Source organism: Onychomys torridus, chromosome 12 (genome assembly GCF_903995425.1).
Source record: "Onychomys torridus chromosome 12, mOncTor1.1, whole genome shotgun sequence".
NCBI classification, from domain to species: Eukaryota; Metazoa; Chordata; class Mammalia; order Rodentia; family Cricetidae; genus Onychomys; species Onychomys torridus.
In genome coordinates, this window is record NC_050454.1 from 37,423,656 (window position 1) to 37,447,963 (window position 24,308).

At 41.5% G+C, this 24,308-nt stretch overlaps 2 protein-coding genes across 6 annotated transcripts; one reads left to right on the top strand and one right to left on the bottom strand.

Annotated features, from left to right (window-relative positions):
* Positions 1-1,131: 1,131 nt before the first annotated feature.
* Cldnd1 (claudin domain containing 1) lies at positions 1,132-7,547 on the top strand. 4 transcript variants are annotated; one of them, XM_036203984.1, is made up of 6 exons: positions 1,132-1,306; positions 2,406-2,471; positions 2,676-2,985; positions 4,601-4,711; positions 5,878-6,015; positions 6,166-7,547. In XM_036203984.1, the coding sequence occupies exons 3-6, from the start codon at positions 2,694-2,696 to the stop codon at positions 6,384-6,386; spliced, it is 762 nt and encodes a 253-aa protein (XP_036059877.1). In that variant the 5' UTR covers positions 1,132-1,306; positions 2,406-2,471; positions 2,676-2,693; the 3' UTR covers positions 6,387-7,547. The 4 variants fall into 4 exon arrangements, with proteins under 4 accessions (XP_036059877.1, XP_036059876.1, XP_036059879.1 ...); XM_036203983.1 differs by having other exon boundaries at positions 2,428-2,471; XM_036203986.1 differs by having other exon boundaries at positions 1,137-1,306; positions 2,421-2,471.
* A 13,395-nt stretch (positions 7,548-20,942) lies between these two features.
* Positions 20,943-23,855, bottom strand: LOC118594277 (olfactory receptor 5K1). Of its 2 annotated transcripts, XM_036204110.1 has the most exons (2): positions 22,874-23,794; positions 20,943-20,972 (listed from the first exon to the last, which is right to left on the bottom strand). In XM_036204110.1, the coding sequence occupies exons 1-2, from the start codon at positions 23,792-23,794 to the stop codon at positions 20,943-20,945; spliced, it is 951 nt and encodes a 316-aa protein (XP_036060003.1). The 2 variants fall into 2 exon arrangements, with proteins under 2 accessions (XP_036060003.1, XP_036060004.1); XM_036204111.1 differs by lacking the exon at positions 20,943-20,972 and having other exon boundaries at positions 22,780-23,855.
* Positions 23,856-24,308: the final 453 nt, after the last annotated feature.

Consider the following 24,308-nt stretch of genomic DNA (forward strand, 5'->3'; position numbering starts at 1 on the left):
ACCCATCAAGCTCTCAAGCTGATGCCTGTGGCAACACTGTTTTTTGATTTGATGTGATACATGAAAATCCATAGTCATGCCATTTGGATGTTATGATGTATTTGGCTAACATGTTGTTTCTTTTAGGTAGGCTCTAGATGACATGCTCTACCAGAAGTCCTTTTCCAGACACAGCCCATGATGGTGAACCATGAGCCAAAGACAAATGTTTTTCTTTATAACTGAAATAGTTCCTGCTACCTATTCAGAAATTCCTGTGAAATATTTGAGGGTGTAGAACAGCCCGTTACTTCCATGTCACACAATCTACTGTCTCCAAGGCTGCCAGTGACTTTTTTTTTTTAAATGATGTTCTCTAACTCCATTTCATATTACATTCACACGTTAAAGTTGCATTTTTGATATCTGGTATCCTTAGGATTTACGAGTTCGAGGCCAGCCTGGTCTACAAAGCAAGTTCCAGGACAGCCAGCACTGCACAGAGAAACTGTTTCAAAAACCAAACCAAACCAAACCAAACCAAACCAAACCAAACCAAAAACAACCACCACCACCACCACAACAAAAACCACAGGTTTTAAGTAAACCAATGGAAACTTATTGAAAAGGAAAATTTTACTGCACTAGAGAGCAAATTACGATTTCTTCAAATGAGAATAATGGAATTACATCCTAAAAGGTTATATCGTTAGTTATATGTTGGGTTATATCTTTAGTTAGATTTAAACGAAACAGAAGAATTCTTTGCTGAAATGGGAGGGAGGATGTAGGAAATGGGGAGGAGGGGTGTCGATATTTGAAGAGTAGAGTCCCATTAACGTTCAATCTACTCAGTAGTACTAATATTTAGACGTAGGGAATCATGGTAAGGAAAGCACAAGACTGAAAGTTAGACCTAAGTTACATAAATCACAGCCTTTGTCTTAGGGTGACCAAAGACCCTCCCCCATCACTTTCTGGAGCTTGGTTCCTCCTTTTCTGAGGTGTAATAATCCCCCTAGCCCAGACCTCTGCTTCGGGTACCGTTCTGCCTTCCGAGAGAACTACATTGCCCACAATGCGCCGCGCGGCACCGGGCATGCTCTCCGCCGCCTCTAGCAGCTTTTCCTCCGGTCTTCCTACAACTCCCACAAGACCCCTCGGCGCAGGCCCGCCTTGGCCGGGCCTAGGGTGGAGGCGGAGGCGGAGGCGCGGGAGTTATGGAGGGGGCGGGCTCTGCAGGGAAGTGCGTCAGAGGAGGCGCGGGGAGAGTAGGGTGCTGTGGTCGGAGCTGGAGGGCGAAGCCGGTGGAGTGAGAGGATGGGCGGTGAGTGCGCGGGGTCGCGGGCCGGCACGGGTCGCGGCGTGGGGGAAGAGGGCCCCTGGCTGGCGCGGCCCGGCGCGGAGGCTGGAGCGGCGGGCGGGCGGGCGGAGCGGGGAGGGGCGGGGCTCTGGGCCAAGGGGGCCGGGGCTGGCTGGGCTCGGGTACCCGGGACACCCGCCCAGCCCAGCCGGCCTCAGCCCAGCCGGCCCCAGCCTGCCCATGCCAGGCCCTGCTGTGCCACAGGCCCAGGGTGACCGCGCTAGGCGCAGCTTCCAGAGCCCGGCCTCTAAGGTCATCCGAGAGCACCAGGATGGACGAGATTTTTGAAAATCAAAACACAAAGCCGCAGTCACCGAGTTACGGTTGATCATTGCAATCGCCCCGGTCTTTCCGGTGTCACTTCCATTATTTTTTTTTTCCTCCAAAACTCTGCTCCCCAGTTTGTGATTCCGTGGTCGGGTGCTTATGTGAGGGGTTCGGTGCGGTCTTGGTGTACCTACATACACCTGGCAGGGTTGGTTTGACTCAGCGTGATCCGCCTTGAGTCATTTCACCGCGGCCATTTACTACTGCCGTGGAGCCCGGTCCACGCCTAGGGAGAGTTCAGGTTTTGCCTAACTCACGTTTCTATTTGCGAGTAGAGATCATTTAGTTTTTATGGATACATGCTATACTTTCGGATTGAGGGAGCAGGATTGCAGTTCGGGAGGTTGAGAAACGTAAGGGATGGGGAGAGTAAGAAGCTGGCTGTGCCAGGAAGCTTGGCTTAGCTTTAATTGGATTGGGGGAGATTGATACCTAACGATGTTATTGGTCTCTTTGCTATGACATACACGTAAAACAAACTTTCCCTTTGGGTTAACACCTTCAACTCTGATTTTCAAATAACGCCTCACTCCTGCCCTTATTTTGGAAGCCTTCCCACCAAAGAGCAGATGGTTCCTGGTTTCCTTTTCTTACGACTTTTTCCTCACCCAAACCCTAAACACTTAACATTTTGTAGCGTCTGTAGGAATTAAACCTGCAGTTAATGTGTGCATGCTACACTGCTGACTATGGGCATGTTTGTTGTTTGTATCTGTAATGTGTATGTCCATTTCAGTGTTGTCTGTTTTAGTATGCAGGTGATAGACTAGAGACCAAGACTTCTGTCTCCGTAGCATCCTGGGTATGTGAGCATTCCATAAGTACTTTCATGAGAATGAGTTTTGTTTTAAACCTAACGTTTGCCTTTTTTGTTTGTAAATTTTTAAAATGATAAATGCATTATAAAAAGAAGGGATGGGGAAAGGATAAAGGGTGGGTTTGAGATTTTATATAATTCTTATTTGTTCTTGAGGTCTAACTTTTTTTCTTTCTTCAACTTAAACAGAGCAGTCTGAATGCCAGAATGGATAACCGTTTTGCTACAGCATTTGTGATTGCTTGTGTGCTTAGCCTCATTTCCACCATCTATATGGCAGCCTCAATAGGCACAGACTTCTGGTATGAATATCGAAGTCCTGTTCAAGAGAATTCAAGTGATTCAAATAAAATGGCCTGGAACGAGTTCCTTGGTGATGAGGCAGATGAAAAGACTTATAATGATGCACTGTTCCGGTATAATGGCACAATGGGATTGTGGAGACGGTGTATCACCATACCCCAAAACACACATTGGTATGCTCCACCAGAAAGGACAGGTATTCTTTATTTCCGTTTCTCTTTGCTTTATGACTTAATAATGATTACTCAGTGATGTATAAGCAGGTTTGTGCACACCTTAAGAAATCTTCTGGTTTTTTCCTACCATTTTCTTTCCTCAATTTCTGTGCATTTCCATTGTCCTCACTGATACCAGTTGGATCAGTGATTTCCTAATCTTGGGAAAGCCACTTGACTCCTCAGACTTATTTACCAATTAGAAAATTTTTTATTCATTTCACATGTCATGAGGAATTAGTTTGAGGATCTTAAATATTTGGTGATTTGTGGAAGAAGTGGTATTCAAAGTCAACAAATATGAGTTGATTGTCCTCTTACAATTAGCTATGTTAGCCAGGTGGTGGCAGGCAGATCTCTGAGTTTGAGGCCATCCTGGTCTACAGAATAAGATCTGAGACAGCCAGGGCTACACAGAGAAACCTTGTACTGAAAAACAGCAACAACAAAAAAATCCCAAACCAAACAATTAGCTATGTTGTAGTAGGTTTCTATCATTTGTCTTGTATTTTAGAGGACATAATTTGACCAGCTGTGCCTTTCAATCTGTATGTATTTGAGATTTGCACAACTATAAAGAGTTAATAAGCTAAAAGATACTACAGGGGAAAAAATAAGTCGTTTCTCTGATTTATTCTTCAAACATTCTTATTGACACAAATGTTTTAATTTGCAGGTATTAAAGTAGAAATCTTAGCATTCTTCATAAAAACATTTTATAGTTCATTCTTGTTTATATTTACTTCCTTTGGCCTCTTACGGGGAATCACTGTGTTCAAATCGTAGCAGAACGCACTTGAGTTACTGTGTGTTAAAAAGATGGCATTGTACCGAATTTGAAAAATAGGAGTAACAGGCAAAAAAAGGGAGCAAGCTATAGTTTATCGTAAAACCTCCGGTCCTCCTTAGAAGGCACAGAAGCATGTGCTGGAAGGCGGGTGGGAGGGAGACACTTGACTGTAGGAGTTCTGCAGACTGCAGAGAGCGATTGAGAGGCAGGACATTAAACAGAGGAGAGACCTGACCTGGCCACTCTGGTTGATGTCTGTACATGTGGGCAGAATGCAGGGGTGAGCTCAGGACCCATTAGGAGTGACTCAGACCAGCATAGCAGCACTGGGTTGTAGCTGGATCTTACATATATTTTGAAGGAAGAGCTGTTAGGATTTTCTGTTGTAATGTATATGGACGAGAATGATTGAAATTTCTTGTCCGAGAACCTAGAAAGGTTGACATATCACCTCTTGAGGATTACGGCTGGTATAGTAAGTTTGGGAGAGAAGATCAGAATTCTTCAGATACTGTGTTCCTGTCCACGTCTCCTCGTCTTCTAATATATTTGCTTCATTACTAACTTACCTCCTAACATACCTCTCATGTTCCTGATCCCTTTTTTTCGTGTGTCTGAATCTTGGAGACTGTCGGTGAGACTCAGAGGTGGCAACAGAGTGACCTGTGTGTCCCTGGGGGCTGAAGATTATGTGTGTCCTGGGGAATGCCTTCCTGCCTCACCTTTTACTTCAGAAGATAATCACTAAGAGATTATTATGGCATGTGTTCCATGACAATAACAAGCAGTCATCATTCTTGTTCCAGAGTCATTTGACATGGTCACAAAATGTATGAGTTTCACACTAAATGAACAGTTCATGGAGAAATACGTTGATCCTGGAAACCACAATAGTGGAATTGATCTGCTTCGGACCTGTGAGTACTTGGCTCTCAGCAGGACAGTTGGGAGAAGAATATGTGTTTGGTTGACCTCTGTGTTTGGAATGTTAGTGCACAGTGTCAGCATTAAGTAAGTTTCCCCACAGCATGCCAGTAAGCTCTGTTCCATGGCTGATATTATTATTACTTAACAAACGTCAAATAATTTGCAGTTGAGAGAGCTAAAACAGTGGAGGGTGGAGTCCAGATCTGCAAAAGACGTTATTAGTAGGCCCACATAAGGGGAAATTTAGTAGACTTACAGAATAAACTTTGGTATCTGAGATGCCCACTCCCATTGCCTGAGCTCACATGAACATACCTGTAGAAGTTGCTGCGGTCTCTCAAGGGCTCAGTGTCAGGCCTGTTGACAGTACCCTTCCAATCCCAGGTAGTAGTAGCCAAGGAGAAGATGGCCAAACCAAACAGTATCAGGAGCACTTTGCTCCTCAGTGATTACACTGCCAGTGCTATGGCATTTAGGGCAGTCTTATGACAGGAGCCCGTGAGGTAGCTGCAGGTGCTCACCTCTCAGTGAGAGAGAGGGAGAAGGGTATTGGGAGCAGAGTTTTAAGGGAAGGCCTAATATTTACAAAGACTTGAATGCTGTTCTAGGAAACAATGAGAGCAAAGGGAATTTATGAGATTTACAGCAACCACTAAGTTCCTGCCACAGTCCATGTCCACTGTCCCCTTTTGTCATCATCATTTATGTATTTACTTGCTGTCAGTTGTCTGATCATGCACAGACTTTCGTTCTGTCTGTTTATAGAAGGAACCTATGTTTTACATTACTTCAAATCTTGGTTCTTCACTTTTCTTTGTGTATAAGTTACTGTGCCTCTGGTCTCAGTTCCTTTAGATACAAAAAGGACCAGATAGTAGTGGCACACAACAGTGTAAGACGTTGGGAGGGTTCATTCAAGCACATGAATAGCATATGTTGCGTGGCACATAATAACCCTTTGGTAACTTAACTGTTAGTGGCCCTTTATTTGTTTCAGGATACAGTTGGAATCCTTTTGAATAATAAGGCCTTGATATTAAAATACTTGTTTCTCACCTTCTGAGAAAAGCTCTAGTTAATCCCTTCGAATATGAAAGAAATTGCCCTTGTAGAAAAATGGTCGGAAGTAATTTTTTTCCCTCCTTTTTAAAACTAGATCTTTGGCGTTGCCAGTTCCTCCTACCTTTCGTTAGCTTGGGTTTGATGTGCTTTGGGGCTCTGATTGGGCTTTGTGCCTGCATCTGCCGCAGCCTGTATCCCACCATCGCCACAGGCATCCTCCATCTCCTTGCAGGTGGGTTAGTCAGTTCTCTTGATTCTCTGTCTTCTTACGGATCAGACTTGTAACTTGTGAACATTCGCATGCCATTGTACTGTCTGACTTGTGAGAAGCTTTTCCTGTGCTCTCGTGCAGTCATGTTTGTTTTCTAACTTTCTTCCTAAGGTCTGTGCACACTGGGCTCTGTAAGTTGTTATGTTGCTGGCATTGAACTGCTACACCAGAAACTAGGGCTGCCCGAGAATGTATCCGGAGAATTTGGATGGTCCTTCTGCCTGGCCTGCGTCTCGGCTCCCTTACAGTTCATGGCGTCTGCTCTCTTCATCTGGGCTGCTCACACCAACCGGAAAGAGTACACCTTAATGAAGGCCTATCGAGTGGCGTGAATGGGCAGCTGCCTGCTTGACGATTGCCGTTTTTAATATTTTTTAACTATTGAGGTTTTCCCTTTGTCTTCCTCTCAATTGTCTTTAATTTTTATTTTTGTGGATATGCCATTTTATCCTAAAAGTCCCTTTTATTTATACCCAGTGCCACTAAATCCACAGTAAATACTACTTAAAATGTATGTGGCTTCCTTTGAGTGATTCAGTCTTTTTACCAGACTGATCTAGGTTCAGAAAGGACTGGAGAGATGGGACCCAACTTTGTGAAAGAATATTGGCAGTGAAAATTGACCCAGAACAGGGTCTGCTAATGTCTGCTAAATCCAGTGGTGTCGAAACTCATTTCTGTAGGAGATCTAGTATCACTGTCAAAACTTCAAGTTTACTTTCCTCTTGTTGATACCAGTCAGCGAGCAGAGCCAGTGTACCTGAAGATGTGTGCACATAAAATTGAGAAATTATTTTTAGCATCCTTGTCCCTAAACTTTGGTACATTGCTTCATCTGAGGTAAAATATGGCAGCTGTTTATACTGTGATTGTCTACAAGAAAAAAAAAAAAGTGAAAAATGATGTTTACTTGAAATTGTAGCTTTTAACTGCAAAATTTCAATTCAATGAAAAAAGCTGATTAATCTTACCACATTATAGTTTTTTTTTTAAACTAAAACTCATGAGGATTTTCATTGTCACCAAACCATTGTGAATTTTTGCTGCTTCCCCTCCACACACCGGGCTTATTAAAAGAGTACTTTCTTTCAAACAGAGCATTAGAAGAATCACAATCAATTCCCCAGTTGCTTTTTTCCAGCTAAGTACTATATGGGAGGTCCTACCAATAGGGACCCTCAGAACCGGGGTTCCACCACCACAAGAGCCAAAGCTGTGGCTACCCACTAACTTCCAACTGTGGTCTTGATTTCTTGTGGTGAAATGATGTGCCTTTCCTTGCCCAAATCCCTTCCTGGTGTGTAACAGCATTATTTAATGTCTTGTAACTCAGTCATTTTTTATAATATGTCTGTAAACATTGAACTTTAAAAATCTTATTTATTTACTCCATTATTGTAGCACTTCACAGGTTAAAAAAAATGTAACTCAGTAATTTCTTACCAAATCCTAAATCTGTCTTTTTTTAAAAAATAAAAAAAGAGAATCGTGTAGAGTGTGTAAATTGTTTTAGGTCTCAACATATGGGGCTAAAAAAAAATGGGATGGGGATCTTCGTGGATCACTGTGGGAGATGAGTTATTCATGTGTTTGGGTCTGTATATTAGCTACTTCTTGTTGCTACATGACCAAAGCATTTGAAGGAAGAAAGTTTATTTCAGCTTACAGTTTAGAGGCAGAGTCCATAATGGCAGAAGGCTACTGGAGCAGGAGGCCGAGAAATCACAACTTCAGCTGCAAACAGGAAGCAGAGGGAGAATGAACTGACAGTGAGGTAAGGCTATAAACTCCAAGCCCACCCCGAGTTAGTGCTTCCTCCAGCAGACCTCCCCTCCTGAAGGTTCCATTACCTTCCCCAGACAGCAGTGGGGACCAAGTGGTCAGGTATGTGCTCCTGTAGGGGATGCTGCTCATTCAACACTACAGTCTTAACTGGGACCATGAGAGACCAGCTCCCATGATCCACTCAGGGTAATACAAGGAATGCCTCAGAGTAGTGAGGGGTAGGAAACTTTTTATCCGAGGGTGATTAGAAATAAGTTTTAAGCTATGACTGGTGAAATAAGGAAACACACATGCTTTCTGATGTTAACTTTCTCCTTTACTTCATCTTATGAATGGTCTCTGACTCTGTCTCCACACAGTTACAAATCTCCACACGGCCACGGCTATCTCATTTACACAGCTCTCTCATCTTACAGCACTTTACACAGTTCCCAGGCACAGCTCCTCTACATAGCAGCGGCTTTCACACAGCGCTCTCACACTCACACACACACACACACACACACACACACACACACACACACACACACACACACTTCTACATTATTCACTCTTTCACCCACTCACTTCCTCACACTTCTCTCATGCTTCTTCATCTCTCACCCAGCACACACACACACACACACACACACACACACACACACACACACACACACACACACTCTGCAGCAGCTCTCACATAGCTCTATACAGCCATCTCTCTCTACACCGCCACTGCTGCTGCCTCACAGCCAAACTCTGGGCAATTATAAGTTACATTTTCAGGGCCCTACCCATTCTCAAATCACAAGATAAGTCACGTAGTTTCTCTTAGGCTACTAATGTCACACTGACCCATGCACGTAGCTCTAAGTTGGTATGGGGTCCCAGACAGTGAACAATTGGCCGAACCTTGAGCAGTCAGGGCACATGCAGAAAGGGAGCAACTTCAAGGACTATGACTAGATGTAAACAGCCTGGCCTTGATTTAGCAATAAGCAACACCTGGGAATTAGTCTTTGTGTATATTCTGCAGGGGCAACTTAGTCTGTTTTGGACCAGTTCTAAGGTCTTTGCAAAATGTGTAAAAGGCTGTCCTTGAGACTGAGAATGCTGTTACTTTCCTGTGTCAGCAAAGAAGAATATTCTGGTAATATTTCTGTTCATCAGAATTATACAGCGTAAACAGAAATCCACAGCTAATGTGTGTCCAGAGATGGAAAACACACCACCAGAGGTCTTTGGAAAGCACCCACAGCTGTTCTTATAGGGAGGCACAGCAGTGGCACCCGGGGAAGTCACAGACAGAAAACAACTCATTTCCACAGCCAGTGACCCCATGGCTTTGCCAGGTGGGGCTGCCCATCAGGGAGTTAATGTCTGGTGGGTCAACTTGTCACACACTAGTTGTCACCTGCTGTATACTGCCACGGCCCTCGGCACAGTCTTGTGGAAACTGGAAAAAAGCATTTCCTCATTAGAAATCAAAATACCTTCAATGAAACATGTTTCTAAACGAGGTCTGTGGCCTCTTCATATTCCACCTAATGTGGCCAGTTTTCCCTAAGAAGTTGTTTCATGACGATATTTGTGTTCTGGGAGGAGAGAATTTGGCCACTGAACTACCAATGCTCCCCCATATTTGTGTTCTGCATTAATAAAATGTCAACTTCTGTCTTATAACCCAACCTGCATTTATTACATTGGCTAGTTGCTTCTGATGTAACTTGTTCCTGGAGTTTCTACCCACTTTTTAAAAATTTTTGGCACTGGACATTAAACTCAAGGCCTTGTGGGTTATCCTTGTGTGAACTAGCGTTGAGCTCCATCCACAGCCCTGTTTCATGTTGTTGAGTTTTGGGAAGAAGAGTCTTATGTCCTAGGCCAACCTGGCCTTGAATCCACCATTTAGCCAAGCCTGACTTTGAACTCCTGGTCCTGCTGCCTCTGGCTCCCAACTGCTAGATTATAAATAGGTGTTCAACATCACATACACTTATTTTTGTTTTTAAGGTAGCATTATCAAGTTGTCCGATCTGACCTTGAACTTGCAGTCCTTTTCACTCCGGCCCACCTGGGTAGCTAGGACTCCAGTCTCGCTGTCCCTGTTCCCAACCTAGTCTTAACGTTTGCTTTCCAACAACTTCCTAGGAGGCAGATGAGATAAAAGTGAACAAAGACCACTTGGGAATGCGATTTGGAAATCACTGGCCACATGATCTCTCTGTGTGAAGACGTCATTTCAACATCTTCCTGCCTCTTACCTGCCTTTCTGTGCCCGTTAACCAGTCTTTAACACGCATCGTGGAGGTGAAGTCGGAATTGGACTCAGTTTCTGCTTTACCAGCAGTGCCTTTGAATGCTGAAAGCCAGTGCCCTTAGTCTGTATGCTGAGTATGTTAGACACGAGGCATAGGACATCCTCTCCTGCAGCGGCTTTTTATCTGTGCAACAGGGCCCTGCTAGGACGTACTCTTTTTTTTTCCCCCAATTGAACCATATGAAATGGCTGATAGCAACTCTGACCAATCTAAGGTAAGTCCTAGTAATCTTTCCACACGATCTTTTCAAAGCAACCTTCCAGATAATATTAATTTCCAGTTTTCTAGAGCATGTTTTATGTTAACTTAGGAAGTGCACTTTAAAACTAATTTTTACAACTCTAATAATTAGAATTGTAAATAATGTAAATAATGATATGGGTAAATATCTTCTGCATTTTTGAAAGCTAAATTTAAGGATAACCATGAAAACACGAAAACTTCCTGTAATAAGAGAAGGAGAATACTTCTAGAATTTATTTGTTCAGGTAACCCTGTGTATTTTCTATTCATATGATAATCCATTAGTCTCAATAATGTTATATGTGTGATTAGGAACTAGTGAACTCATTTAAGTCATGTGACAAGAATGACCTGACTGTACACCCAATTGGAGTGTTTTCATTTTACCAACACCAGATTTCATACTAGTACTGTTGAAATTTCTGTCTGTCTGGGGCCAGCCAGAACACTCAGCAGGTGAAAGCTCTTGCTGCATGTGTAAGTCTAATGACCTGAGTTCAGTCCTTGGAACCCATGATGTAAGAAAAGATCTGACTCCCAAAGATCGTCCTCTGTCTTTCCCTGAGTGTCATGGCACATGAACTTCCACACTCCACATCTCTCTGTCTCTGTCTGTCTGTCTGTCTGTCTGTCTGTCTGTCTCTCTCTCTCATACACACACACACACACACACACACACACACACACACACTTAAATCTTAGAACTTAAACATCCAGTTGATGATAAAATAAAATAGTAGGAGGACATTTCAGTGCTTAATCTTCATGTAATCTTACAATTCAAATGCAAACCTCTTTCAATTCTTGGGTTGCAATACATCTTTTTGGAGCCTCCTAGCTAGTTAGCTCTGAAGGTACGAACTGGCATTTTACAGGCAGGATACAGCTCTGTCCTGACAGGTGGGTGGGGCCTTTTGTCCTCTTTTCTGCTCTCATAAGGGAATAATGACTCAGAAAAGGAGGACATATTTATGTGTAGAAATTCTTTTTCCTTTGTTCATGTGTTGTATTGAGATGATTTTTCCCTCCTTGGGCCAAATTACACAGTTAAGTGCTGGTGTCCTACATGTTCATTATGTAATGATGAATTATGAAAATCTTACATTCCAAAAAGAATAACAATGGCTTATTTAACCTTAGAGAAGTCATCATAGTCATTAACCTCAGTATCAGATTTTTTGCTGTTTTAGTGAATTAATAGATTTTTCTGACAAATAAACATTAACATACTTCAACAAACTTCTATAAAGCAAGATCCATGTAATTTTGGATCTTTTTACTTTATAGTTGAAGAGGTTTAGAAATATAAACAGCGACTGTTTACTTTGAAGTTGTTTGCATTCCTGAATAATTTGTCGCCTCTTATCTTCTGACTCAGTGTTGGTGGTTCAGGGTGTGGACTTCACTCTACCTGTCTTGCAGCTTTTCGTCTCTTCCCAACCGACCAGCCTCTGTTCTCATTTTTTTAGCTTGTCATTTGTTTGTAAACACCAGTGATCTCCATGCTGCCTGCCTTTACTATCCATGGCTTGTTTCCTAGATTGTATCTTTTCTGATTCAGTCTCAAATGTCCAAGATGCCCTTCAAAAACTCAAAGCTTATTTATTCAAAGTCAGATTGACTTAACTGCTTGACAAATAGTCATCTCAGAATATTGATTTACTGCTCTGTAATTCTCATTTCCCAAAATCTTTAAAAGCTTTTTAGAAACTTATTCTTCTCAACTTCCATGGAAGGAATTTATGTGATCCTTAAGAAATGCTGGGATGAACTCTTTGAATATCAATGACCCTTTTTGACCCTATGGAAGAAAAGATGTATTTTACAGGAACAGTTGCTGGACTAGGGTTTCCTCTGGAGCAGCATGGAGCATATGAAATATCCAGCTCAGGAGACAGAATGATAAATTCGTGGTTCTTGCTCTGTCCCAGCCTGTCCACGCCCTACTTTTCACACCTGTGATAGTCTATGACTAACATATCTACTTGAGAGTTGTAGTGATGATTATGTAAATTACCCAGTAGTCACTTAAAATGCTGACTATGACTGGTTGCATTATGAGGCAACCGGGCTCATAAATTTGTTCTGTGCCTAGATGGCACATTGTAATTTCCTAGACAACTTTTGGGGGCTGGAGAGATGGCTCAGCAGTTACCAGTATGTAGTGCTGTTCCAGAGGACCCGAGCTTGGTTCAAAGCACACATGGCAGGAAGCATGGAAGAAAGAATGTATTTTCTAACTCTACCTCCAGGGGATCCAACAGTGACTTCTGGCCTCCCTGGTACCTGCATTCACATGCACACACCCCCACACAGACACTTATGCATATACATAATTTTACACAAATTGCTTTTGCTCCAGACAATTCAACTAATCCTGGAGTGTTTAGTTTATTGTGACTTTTAAACTTTTAAACGTGAATCCAGTAGGCAACTATGTTAGGAAACTATTTAAGTAAGACATGGAGGGCTAGAGAGGGTCAGTGGCTAAGAGCATGTACTACTACTCCTTCTGAACACCCCGGTTCTATTCCAGTAACCAGGTTGGCAGGTTCACGACTACCTGTAACATCAGTTTCAGGGGATCAGACACCCTCTTCTGGCTTCTGGAGGTACTGCACCCAATGTGCACAAACACATCATGAAAATTACAAAAAGTAAAATAGTATTAAAAAAGTAAGAAAATTATGTGGATTTTTTTTTTTTTTGGGTAAGTAAACAAAGCGCAAAGTGCCTGCTCTCCTGGAAGTGACACCTCTGTTTCCAGCCTTGTCTTAAGCTGCTGACTTGAGCCTTTGAGAGCAGCTTCCATCTACCACACTGGAGGATGTGATGAGGACTAACGTTAGGGTTAAAGGGATGTTAGTATTAAAACTGGGAGGACTGGTCAGGAACAGGAGGGATGAGAAATAAAAAAGGGGCTGGCATTTGGGTATGAGGTAACCAAGTTGACCAGAGGAGAGCAAGGGAAGGGCTCTGAGGAGACAGGAGACAGTGTTGGCTGCCTTCACGGCCCCCAGCCCTCCTGGGGAACATAGGCAAAGCTCTATTACCTTTCCACAGATTCTTTTATATAAATTAATATAACATCCCGGTCGCAGTTTCCTCTCTCTCCTCTCCTCCCAAACCCCCCCCCCATCCCCAATCCACTCCTCTGTTTCTGTTTGGAAAAGGGCAGGTCTCTCATGAGTATCAACAAAACATGACAAATCAAGTTGCAGGAAGACTAAACACCTCCCCATGTATTAAGATTGGGCAAAGTGACCGAGTATGAGGAATAGGGTCCCGAAAACTAGTAAAAGAGTCGGAGACAGCCCCTGCTCCCACTGTGAGGAGTCCCACAAGAGGACCAAGCTACACCATTGTCACATATATGCAGAGGGCCTAGGTCAGTCCCAGGTAGACTCCCTGGTTGTCGGTTCAGTCTCTGTGAGGCCCAGGTCAGTTGTTTCTGTGAGTTGTCTTGTGGTGTCCTTGATTTTAATACAGCAGACTGAGTTGTGTAATTTGTAATGGACTGAATTATACAGGGACAAATAGCCAAACTAGTGGAAACACATGAACTATGAACCAATAGCTGAGGAGCCCTCAACTGGATCAGGCCCTCTGGATAAGTGAGACAGTTGACTAACTTGAGCTGTTTGGGAGCCCCCCAGGCAGTGGGACCCGGACCTGTCCTTAGTGCTTGAGCTGGCTGTTTGGAACCTGGGGCCTATGCAGGGACACTTTGCTCAGCCTGGGTGAAGAGAGGAGGGGACTGGACTTGCCTAGATGGAATCTACCAGGTGGAGCTGAATCCCCAGGGGAGTCCTTGCCCTGGAGGAGATGGGAATGGGGGGTGGGCTGGGGGGGGGGGGGGGGGGGGTAGTGGGAGGAGGGAGGACAGGGGAATCTGTGGCTGATATGTAAATTTAAATTAAATTATAAAATAAATCAATAAATAAAGGAGTTTCTAAAAAGTCTCCACCTATTCCAGCATCCCAGATTACCCCATAAATGAGCTAAGTGAGAGGCAATTCAGGAAAACTACAACTACATCTTGGTAGCTGTGGCAAGATTTTATTTCCTAACAGAGACTATGGGGGTCCAGCCCCTCAATAGCCCCCTCCCAGGGTCTGGGAAGAATCTACAACCAGCTGATAATTTAATCTTTGATGATAGGAAATGAATCTACATACACAAAACTCCTTAGTCCACACATTTTATTATTCTGAGTCAGTTCTCTCTCTACACAGCTTCTATTCTGCTCTCATGCCTAGCTCCTTTCTTGCCTGATTTCTCTACATTTGTCCCTGTTCCCTCTAAGTTCTATCTTAATTCTCTCATACTAGTTCTGCCCCATCTGGCTCTTCCTCATCTTCCATCTCGTTTCTCTAGTACCTCTTCTAGTCTGAGTTTTCATGGGTGTGTTTAGCTTCTTTAGGTTGGATTTTTCCTTCTAGTGCTTTCTGTAGGACTGGATTTGTGGATAGGTATTGTTTAAATCTGGTTTTATCATGGAATATTTTGTTTACTCCATCTATAGTGATTGAGAGTTTTGCTGGGTATAATAGTCTGAGTTGGCATCCATGGTCTCTTAGTGTCTGCATAACATTTGTCCAGGACCTTCTAGCTTTCATAGTCTCTATTGAGAAGTCTGGTGTTATTCTGATGGGTTTGCCTTTATATGTTACTTGCTCTTTTTCCTTTGTGGCTCTTAATATTTTTTCTTTGTTCTGTATGTTTAGTGTTTTGATTATTATGTGGTGAGGGGACTTTTTTTTTTTTTTTTTGATCCAGCCTATTTGGTGTTCTGTAAGCTTCTTGTATCTTCATAGGTATTTCTTTCTTTAGGTTAGGAAAGTTTTCTTCTATGATTTTGCTGAATATATTTTCTGTGCCTTTGAGTTGGTATTCTTCTCCTTCTTCTATCCCTATTATTCTTTAGTTTGGTCTTTTCATGGTGTCCCAATTAGGTTTTGTGTTATGACTTTTTTGTCTTTAGTGTTTTCTTTGACTGACTAATCGATTTTCTCTGTTGTGTCTTCAGTGTCGGAGATTCTCTGTTCCATCTCTTACATTTGGTTGGTTATGCTTGTTTCTGCAGTTCTTGTTCGTTTAGTCAGAATTTCTATTTCCAGCATTCCCTCAGTTTGTGTTTTCTTTATTGTCTCAATTTCAATGTTCAATTCTTGAACTGTTTCCTTCATCTGTTTAATTACTTTTTCTTGGCTTTCTTTGTTGTCTTCCAATTTTTTGTTTGTTTTTTTTTCTTCCATTTTTTTTAAGGGATTTTTAAAAAAACACTAATGGCAGTCTATGTTGGAAAGGATGCGGAGCAAAGGGAACACTCCTCCACTGTTGGTGGGAATGCAAACTTGTACAGCCACTGTGAAAATCAGTATGTTGCTTTCTCAGAAAACTGGCAATCAATTTACCTCAAGACCCAGCCATACCACTCTTGGGCATATACCCAAGGAATGCTCAATCATACCACAAAGATACATGCTCAGCTATGTTCATAGCAACACTATTTGTAATAGCCAGAACCTGGAAACAACCTAGATACCCATCAACTGAAGAATGGATTAAGAAAATGTACAAAAACACAATGGAGTACTACACAGCAGAGAAAAACAATGACAGCATGAAATTTGCAGGCAAATGAATGGAACTAGAAAATATCATCCTGAGTGAGGTAACCCAAACCCAGAAGGACAAATATGGTATGTACTCACTCATAATTGGATACTAGCTATAAAGCAAAGAACAATCAGACTGCAACCCACAGAACCAGGGAGGCTTTATAGCAGGGGGGACCCTAGGATGACTGTGGCTTATAATAAGTTTTGGTTTTACTCAATTACTGGGCAAGCCTCAGTGAAGCATTTCACTATCAGGATAAGAATTTGTACTGTATCAAGCTGATAATAGAAAAAAAAATAAATAAATAATAAATAAATAAATAATAAAATAAATAAATAAAACCAAGCAACAGCAATCCTCTGGCTGAGCAAGGTCACCAGGCTTGAATTCTTGAAGGGCCATAAATGCTGATGTGAGTTTTCCCCAGGCAGTGACCAATAGGGTTTCTTTTACAACCCAAAAGGGGAGTGGTAAAGGAGGAGGTCCACTGAGAGAGTCCTACCCACAATTGGATGGCCACCAGTTTCATCATGTCCTTAAGTGGCATCCTCCATGTCACCTCTTAGGAAGCTGCACAGACAAGTCCAGCTTCATTTGCTGACAGGGAACCTTTAGAAAATTTACAAGAGCCGCGCTTGCTTAGAATTCCAAATTTCAGGGACTAGGACAAGTGCTTGGGAAAGATACAGGCAAACCTCTCCTTTTTCATTTTCCTGAAACTATTGCCACCTTTATAATCCTATTATTTCAGGATGACCCCTCCAGGAACAAGACTGAATGAGCATATGAGATCTATAACTTGAATTGTTCTTGTTTCAGTGCCTTCCTCCTGTCATCTTCAAGTCATATGGTATAGAAACATTTATTAGTCTTCCTATGTGATAATTACTGTCATGTTTTATACTGATGTTTTATTTTATTTTTGACTCTCTTTTGATAAGAGAAATCTCCCTAACAGGGTATTAGAAGTCTATAGGACCATTTTGAAATTATGTTCCTTGCTAATATAATTTATTTAACTTATAGGGAATGTTTAGCTCATAATTTTCAATCCTATATCGTTGTAGGGGATAATAAGCCATTTTATTTAATTTGTAGTTGAGAAGTCCAAGCAGAGGCCATGACAAGCTGCTCAGTCTTTTCTCAGAGATCAGGCTTCAGTTCCAGTTTGCTGAGACTGAACAATCAGTTTCTGAGAGAGCCACAAACCAAAGACCATAAATCTCCATCATCCCAGAACAGCAAGTACAAGGAGGCCTGGTACATGCAGGCCATGTCTGAGCCTCAGTGGTCAGATAACCAAATAAGGACAAAGCCTGGGACTTATCCATGACTGCCCCCAAATGGGATAGCTGTAGCCCTGACCAGCCCCTGACTAGCTCTAGCCAATTAGATTGTACTAATATGATTGCCACTTGCTTAAGCCAATCATATCTGAGATGACATAACTGTCCTAGGAACTCCCTCATGGGGTTGTTGCCATTTTGCCTTTGTGTGAGATGGCCAGCCTCAGCATGCTGGAAACTTTTTTGAGATAATAAATGTTCTCAATGATTGCATACATGGATGGTGGTCTTTTGTGGGACTTCTTCAGGACCCTAACAGTAGTCAAATAAGCAACGCACATAATTTTTAAAAAAATCAAAAGCCTTACTGATGTATTCCATTAGTACTACAAGTTTGATAATCTAGTCTGTGGTACATTCAACCTCCTCACATTCAGAGGTGATGCAGGGGGCTGCTCATTAGTCTCATGCTTACACACTACTCTGCAGTGTAAAGGGAAGACTTCAAAGGTCCTACCCACCCCCAAATTAGAATCATAAGAGCAAAATTTACAAAGAATGTAGAGAATGCATGCTAACAGAAAGAGTTAACTTATTTTTCACCTGGATTTTCCTGAAGAGACCAGTGGTTTGCCTGATGGATGTCAACTTTGAAATGAGATCTGGATATAAATGCTTTTCCTCTTGCTCATTTAGGAGAACATTTCTATAAAGAAATAAATGGCAATATCCATCTCATTGGTAGAAAATAGTTTAAATATTTAAACTAATGCTAAGGGGATTTTCTTGCTATGGTTACCAGATTGCAGGCTGGGAACCCAATGTTCTCAACAGTGCTGACACAGTGAATTGAAATACTGTATCATATATGCAAGGAGTCTCCCACATGGTGCTGGTTTTGAAGGCATGAAAGGGCCATGGAAAGCAGTTGAGGTTTGGCACTGTGAGAAACCAGGAGGAGCCGCTGGTGAGGCACAGACTTTGCTACATTGGTGACCTCAGGATTAAAGAGATCATGGAGAGAAACAGAGGCCACTGGTAAAGCTGGTGCATAGAGATTAAGAGTTACAGTTTCTTCCTGGTGGAATTTTCCTTTGATGAGTATGTGTGTATGTTCTTCTCCATCTCTTCTGACTGGTTTTGGCTTGAATTCTATTTTGTCTCCCATTAAAAGCACTACACCAGCTTATTTTTCAGGTTCATTTGTTGTGAATATCCTTTTCCATCCTTTTACACTGAGGTGATGTAAATCTTCCTGATGTTAAGGTGTGTTTAGTGGATGCAGCAGAAACATGGATTCTGTTTTTGCATTCTGTTAGTCTGCATCTTTTTATTGTGGATCTGAGACCATTGGTGTTGAAAGATATCAATAAGCTGTGTTTGTGGATTCCTGTTATTTTGTTATTTGTTGTGTGTGTTTCTCCTCTTTTGATTTGCTGGTTTAATATTATTTATTCCTGTGTTTTCTTGCATATGGTTAACCTCTTTAGGTTGGAGTTTTCAATCTAGTGCCTTCTTTAGGGCTGAGTATTTAAATAGATATTGATTTATCTTGTTTTTTTTTTTGTCATGGAATGCCTTTTTTTTTGCTATCTATTATGATTGAAAGTTTTGCTGAATATAGTAGTCTATACCATGGGTACAGATATATAGTAGTCTGTACCATGGGTATAGACATATAGTTGTCTGTACCCATAGATAGACTCTTGGTTAGGGTTTTATTGCTGTGAATAAACAGTGACCAAAAGGCTAGTTGGGGAGGAAAGGGTTTATTTGGCGTACACTTCCACATTGCTGTTCATCACTGGAGGAAGTTGGGGCAGTAATCAAACAAGGCAGGATGCTGGAGGCAGGAACTGATGCAGAGACCATGGAGGATGCTGCTTTCTCACTTGCTTCCTTCTGGCTTGCTCAGCCTGCTTACTCATAGAACCCAGGACTACCAGCCCAAAGATAGCACCACCCACCATTGGCTAACTGAGATTGAACACTAACTGAGAAAATGCCTTACAGCTGGATCTCATGGAGGCATTTCCTCAAGTGAGGCTCCTTCCTCTCTGATGACTCTAGCTTGTGTCAAATTGACACATAAAATCAGCCAATCTGGTAAGTATCTGAGGTCTCTTAGTGTCTGTAGAACATCTTTCTAAGATCTTCTGATTTTTAGAGTCTCCATTGAGAAGTCTGGTGTTATTTGAATAAGTCTGTCTTTATATGTTACTTGGCCTTTCTCTTGCAGCTTTTAATAGTCTTTCTTTGTTCTGCGCAGATTATGTGCTGAGGGGACTTTCTTTTCCAGTCTAATCTATTTGGTGTTCTGTATACTTCTTGTACCATGATAGGTATCTCCTTCTTTAGGTTAGATTTTTAGATTTAACATTTTCTTTGACTGAGGTATCCATTTCTTGTGTCTTCAGTGCCTGAGTTTCTCTCTTCCTTGTCTTGTTTTCTGTTGGTGCTGCCTCTGAGGTTCCTGTTTGAGTTCCTAAGTATTTCATTTCCAGATTTCCCTCAGTTTTGGTTTTCTGATTCTATTTCTATTTTTAGGCCTTGAACATTGTATTAATTTCCTTCTACTGTTTGTATTTTCATAGATTTTTAAGAGATTTATTAATTTCCTCTTTGAGAGTCTCTATCATATTCATAAAGGCCATTTTAAGTTACTTTTCTTAGGCTTCAGCTCTATTGCAATACACAGAGCCTATTGTGGTAGGGTTGCTAGGTTCTAGTAGAGACACATTGCCCTGGCTATAATTAATATAGGTATTTGGGTTTGGGAATATTTTAATTCTAGGTGATGATACATGGTCTTGTCTTCATGAGTAGGTATTTTGTTCTGTGGTTTCGGTTGCGCTCTCTGGTTCTTAGGAGAGTGTGATGGCTGTGTGTTGCCACCAGAATGTTTTCTGCCAGGGTTTTAAAGATTTAACATTTTCTTCGACTGAGATACCCATTTCTACTGTTGTTCTTCAATCCCTGAGATTCTCTCTTCCATCTCTTGTACTCTGCATTCTGTTGGTGAGGCTTGTCCTGGAAGTTCATGTTTGGGTTCCTCAATTTTTCATCTTCAGATTTCCCTCAGTTTGGGTTTTCTTCTGGGATCTTACTAGGTGTCGACCACTGGGGGATTTGAGTAAAATATGTTTCTAGGAGCTGACACTTAGGAATGGGAATGTGTTAGAAAGGGTCAAGACTGACAGGGTCACCAGGAGGGCGGAAAGTAGGGTGTTCCACCAGGATCTGCTTAGTCCCCTGGGAATGAGGGCAGAGAGCGAGAGACCACAACAGGTGGTCTGCTACAGAGCTGGGGATGACTGTGGGGGATTGTATATGGAAGAGAGGAGAGGAGTGAAAATCTGAAGCTCACCTACTTGCTTTGCTGGCCTACTTGCTTCTGTCGCAGGCTTTGCCAGTGGCAGGGAATATCTGCTCATGTTAGGGGCTGAGATAACAGGGTAAGGAAGGGTGGAGGAGATGATCTGTGTGATCTGCTGGAGATGGGGTAGGAAGAATGGGGAGGCCACAGCAGGTGGTCTGCCATAGCTATGAGGGTGAGACTAAGGACTGGATTTGGAGGAACAGGGGGAGAGGTGAAGAGCTGCAGTTAGGTACCTGGTTCCCAGGGTAAATTGTTCACTAGTGCCTGGGTTTATTTATGGACACTGTCTTTGCTTTTGATATATGTCTATTTTTATTCCAGCATCATTTTACTTTGATCTCTGTAGCTTTGCTATAATTATAAAAATAAGTACACATTGCTTGGAGTAGGGGTTGGATAAATCCTAAACTGATGTGTTTAGTTTAAATTACCAAGGAAATTCGGAGCTATCTGAATATAATTGTGATGAACTAAATTGGTTTTCCTAGAAATTACAAAGAGCAACAAGGTGATATAAATATAGTTTTTTCTTTTTCAAGACAGAGTTTCTCTGTGTAGTTTTGGAGACTGTCCTGGAAGCCACTCTGTAGATCAGGCTGGCCTCAAACTCACAGAGATTCTTCTGCATCTGCCTCCCAAGTGCTGGGATTAAAGGCAGGTGCCACCACCGCCCGGCGATATATTTTTTTATCCATGAGTTTAGGGTATTAGAAATGTTTTTTAAAATCTGTTTTCCAACATTATTTTCTCAATAGACTCAATATGTTTATATTTTTATTGTGCAGTCAGCCTCTGGTGGCTAGATAGTCTGAGGCAGTGACTGCTGTACCCTGACAATTGCTTCTGGGAAGTTACCTGTGATTTCAGAGCAGCAAGAGGGCAGATGGAAGGAAGAATTTTGTGTTCCCTGACATGTGTCATCTTTGATATAGTTCTAGTAACAAAATTAGTGACAATTGTTCTGTTAACAAGATTGACAGATGGTTTTAATCACTTGTATTCCACATGGCAAGATCTCAACAAATGTGTGTTGTGAATAGTTGGAAAGTGATTATTTTGTGATGGCACATTAAGATAATTAGATTCCACATCTACTCTACAATTTTCTGTTTTTAACAAAGAAGATTTTAAAAAGATAATTGCTATCCACACTTCATCACTCCAATACTTTCTTGTGTGCATAAAGTATACACAAAGTACCATTCCCACTGTTAGACAACTTCCTCATCTCTCATGAAGGGATACAGGAAAATTTAGCCTAATTAATTGACAACAAAGCTTCTCAGATTAATTTTAATTGTCTAGAAGAATCAATTGTGTAGAATTTTGTTTTATTGAAATTATGTATATATACATGGAAGTGAAAAACGTTTTAAAGCTAGCCTCTCTTAAAAGTGAAATTCTGAATTAGTCATATATTCTGATAACAAGTTTGATACACACATTTAATATTTACCTCTATGGACTGCATCTATTTCTTCACTGATTCCATCTTCAACAGAACAGTATTCTCCAAATGCTGTCAGAACAGTTTCTCAATGTTCACCTGCAACAGTTTTGTCGCTCTTGCTTTTAAGTGCCTGGATTTGCTGACATTTCATAGGTCCTAATGCCTCCTAGCTTACCTATGTGCTCATGTTCTAGGCTACTGAATCAAGTTGATAATAAAGGCTTTTTTGGGGGGGATTTGTTTTTTTGAGACAGGGTTTTCCTGTGTAGCTTTGGAGCCTTTCCTGGAACTCATTCTGTAGCCCAGGCTGGCCTTGAACTCACAGAGATCTGCCTGGCTCTTCCTCCCTTGTGCTGGGTTTAAAGGCGTGCGCCACCACCACCCAGCAATTATAAATGCTTTTATGACAGTGATTTATATTTTAGCCACAGTCTTCTTGTCTTTTGGATAGTAACCATCCCCAACATTGACAAAGGCCATGAGCCTGGCATCAGACTATTTGGGTATTTGAATTTTAAAGTTTATTTTTCATTCCCCCCATCCCTATTTTCTGTTAAGATCCATTCCAATTTCCTCCTCTAACAATATTCCCACCTGGCATACTGCCGCTTAATTTGAAAACATTAGGATACTTTAACATTTTGTCTACAGTTTACAAGCATCTCCCCTGTGGAATTTCAGGTGAACTTTCTGCTGAATAAAGTCTTTAAGCTATAGCAGATGCTTGTTTAAAATTTCATGAGATTATTTTTTTCATCAGAATTTTTTTCAAGACATTCTTTACTTCTTTATTTCTCAAACTATAAATGAAAGGGTTTAGTAAGGGAACCACTATTGTAAACAAAATAGCAGCTGGTATATCCTTGTCTCCTTCTTCTAGCAAGTTTGGCCTAATGTACATGAAGAAAAGAGATCCGTAGAATAATGAAACAGACAGAAAGTGAGACGCACAGGTGGAGAAGGCTTTGATCCTCCCTTCTTTGGATTTCATTTGGAAAATTGTAAAAACAATGTAAATGTAAGATATGAGGACACTACCTATTGTGAAGACTTGAATTGAGCCCGAAAAGACAAACAGCACCAGCTCATTGACATAGGGGTCAACACAGGAGAGTCTGTACAAAGGAAGGATGTCACAATAAAAGTGGTTGATGTGATTAGAACCACAGAATGCCAGTCTAAATAGTAGCCCTACATGAATCATGGAGTGCAGGTTTCCAGCTATGAAGGCTCCTGTGGTCATCTGAAGGCAGAGCTTCTTGGACATCATGGTGTGGTACTGCAGTGGGTTGCATATGGCCACATAGCGGTCATAGGCCATTGCTGCCAGAAGAAAACAGTCTGCAGTTTCAACAGTGCAAAGAAAATAAAACTGTGCCATGCATTCATACAGAGAGATTGTTCTGTCCTGGGAAAAAAAGTTCCCCAACATTTTAGGAGTAATAGCACAGGCACAGCACGCATCCACAAGAGCCAGGTTGCCCAGAAAGATGTACATTGGTGTGTGAAGAGAACGCTCTTTGGAAATCAAAATCATCAGGCCCATATTCCCTACCATGGTGACCAGATAGATGACAAAGAATCCCACAAACAGAAGGGCCTTCATTTCTGGATGGTCTGCAAATCCAGTGAGGATAAACTCATGCTTCATGGTGTAATTTTCTTCAACCATTCCTGATTGTCTGAAAAAAAGAGTTTGGAAATAAAGTGCTAGTTTCCTGTGTGCTCAAAACATCATTAAACTCTATTTCAAAGGAGGAGATGCATCTTGGTTAATGCCTCTGCAAGTCAGCTGGACTTGAATTTGATCTGTACAGTATGGAATGGAAACTTAGTTGTGTTTCTGCAAATTTGTGGGATCCGAGGAATATTATTTAGTAGTAAAGGATGAAATGTTTAAATATTTGTACCCTTTGACTATTAGTGATGAATCTACTAGTACAATTATTCTTTCTTTTCTGGGCTAGAGATTGGCCCAGTGTATTGTACACGCCATGCCAAGTGGAGTCACCACCTAGCTATGTTCCCTGCTTAAGTTATTCCTTTCAAACCTATTTATTATAGACTATTCTATCACATTTTCAAGGAAAATTTCATATTGGATTCACATAGGTTTTATTTTACTTAATTATAAGTAGGACACAATACTTCTTAGGAAAATTTCTTTATAATTTTATAAATTATAT

What these genes read in the sequence shown, in the direction of transcription:
- Cldnd1 (XM_036203983.1), top strand. An exon ending in TGCTCCACCAGAAAGGACAG is followed by an intron (nt 2,986 to 4,600) that starts GTATTCTTTATT and finishes TTCTTGTTCCAG; the next exon opens with AGTCATTTGACATGGTCACA. An exon ending in CATCCTCCATCTCCTTGCAG is followed by an intron (nt 6,016 to 6,165) that starts GTGGGTTAGTCA and finishes TTTCTTCCTAAG; the next exon opens with GTCTGTGCACACTGGGCTCT.
- LOC118594277 (XM_036204110.1), bottom strand. Translation starts at nt 23,794, where the DNA reads ATGGTTGAAGAAAATTACACCATGAAGCATGAGTTTATCCTCACTGGA. An exon ending in TGAAAAAAATTCTGATGAAA is followed by an intron (nt 20,973 to 22,873) that starts AAAATAATCTCA and finishes AAATAGACATAT; the next exon opens with ATCAAAAGCAAAGACAGTGT.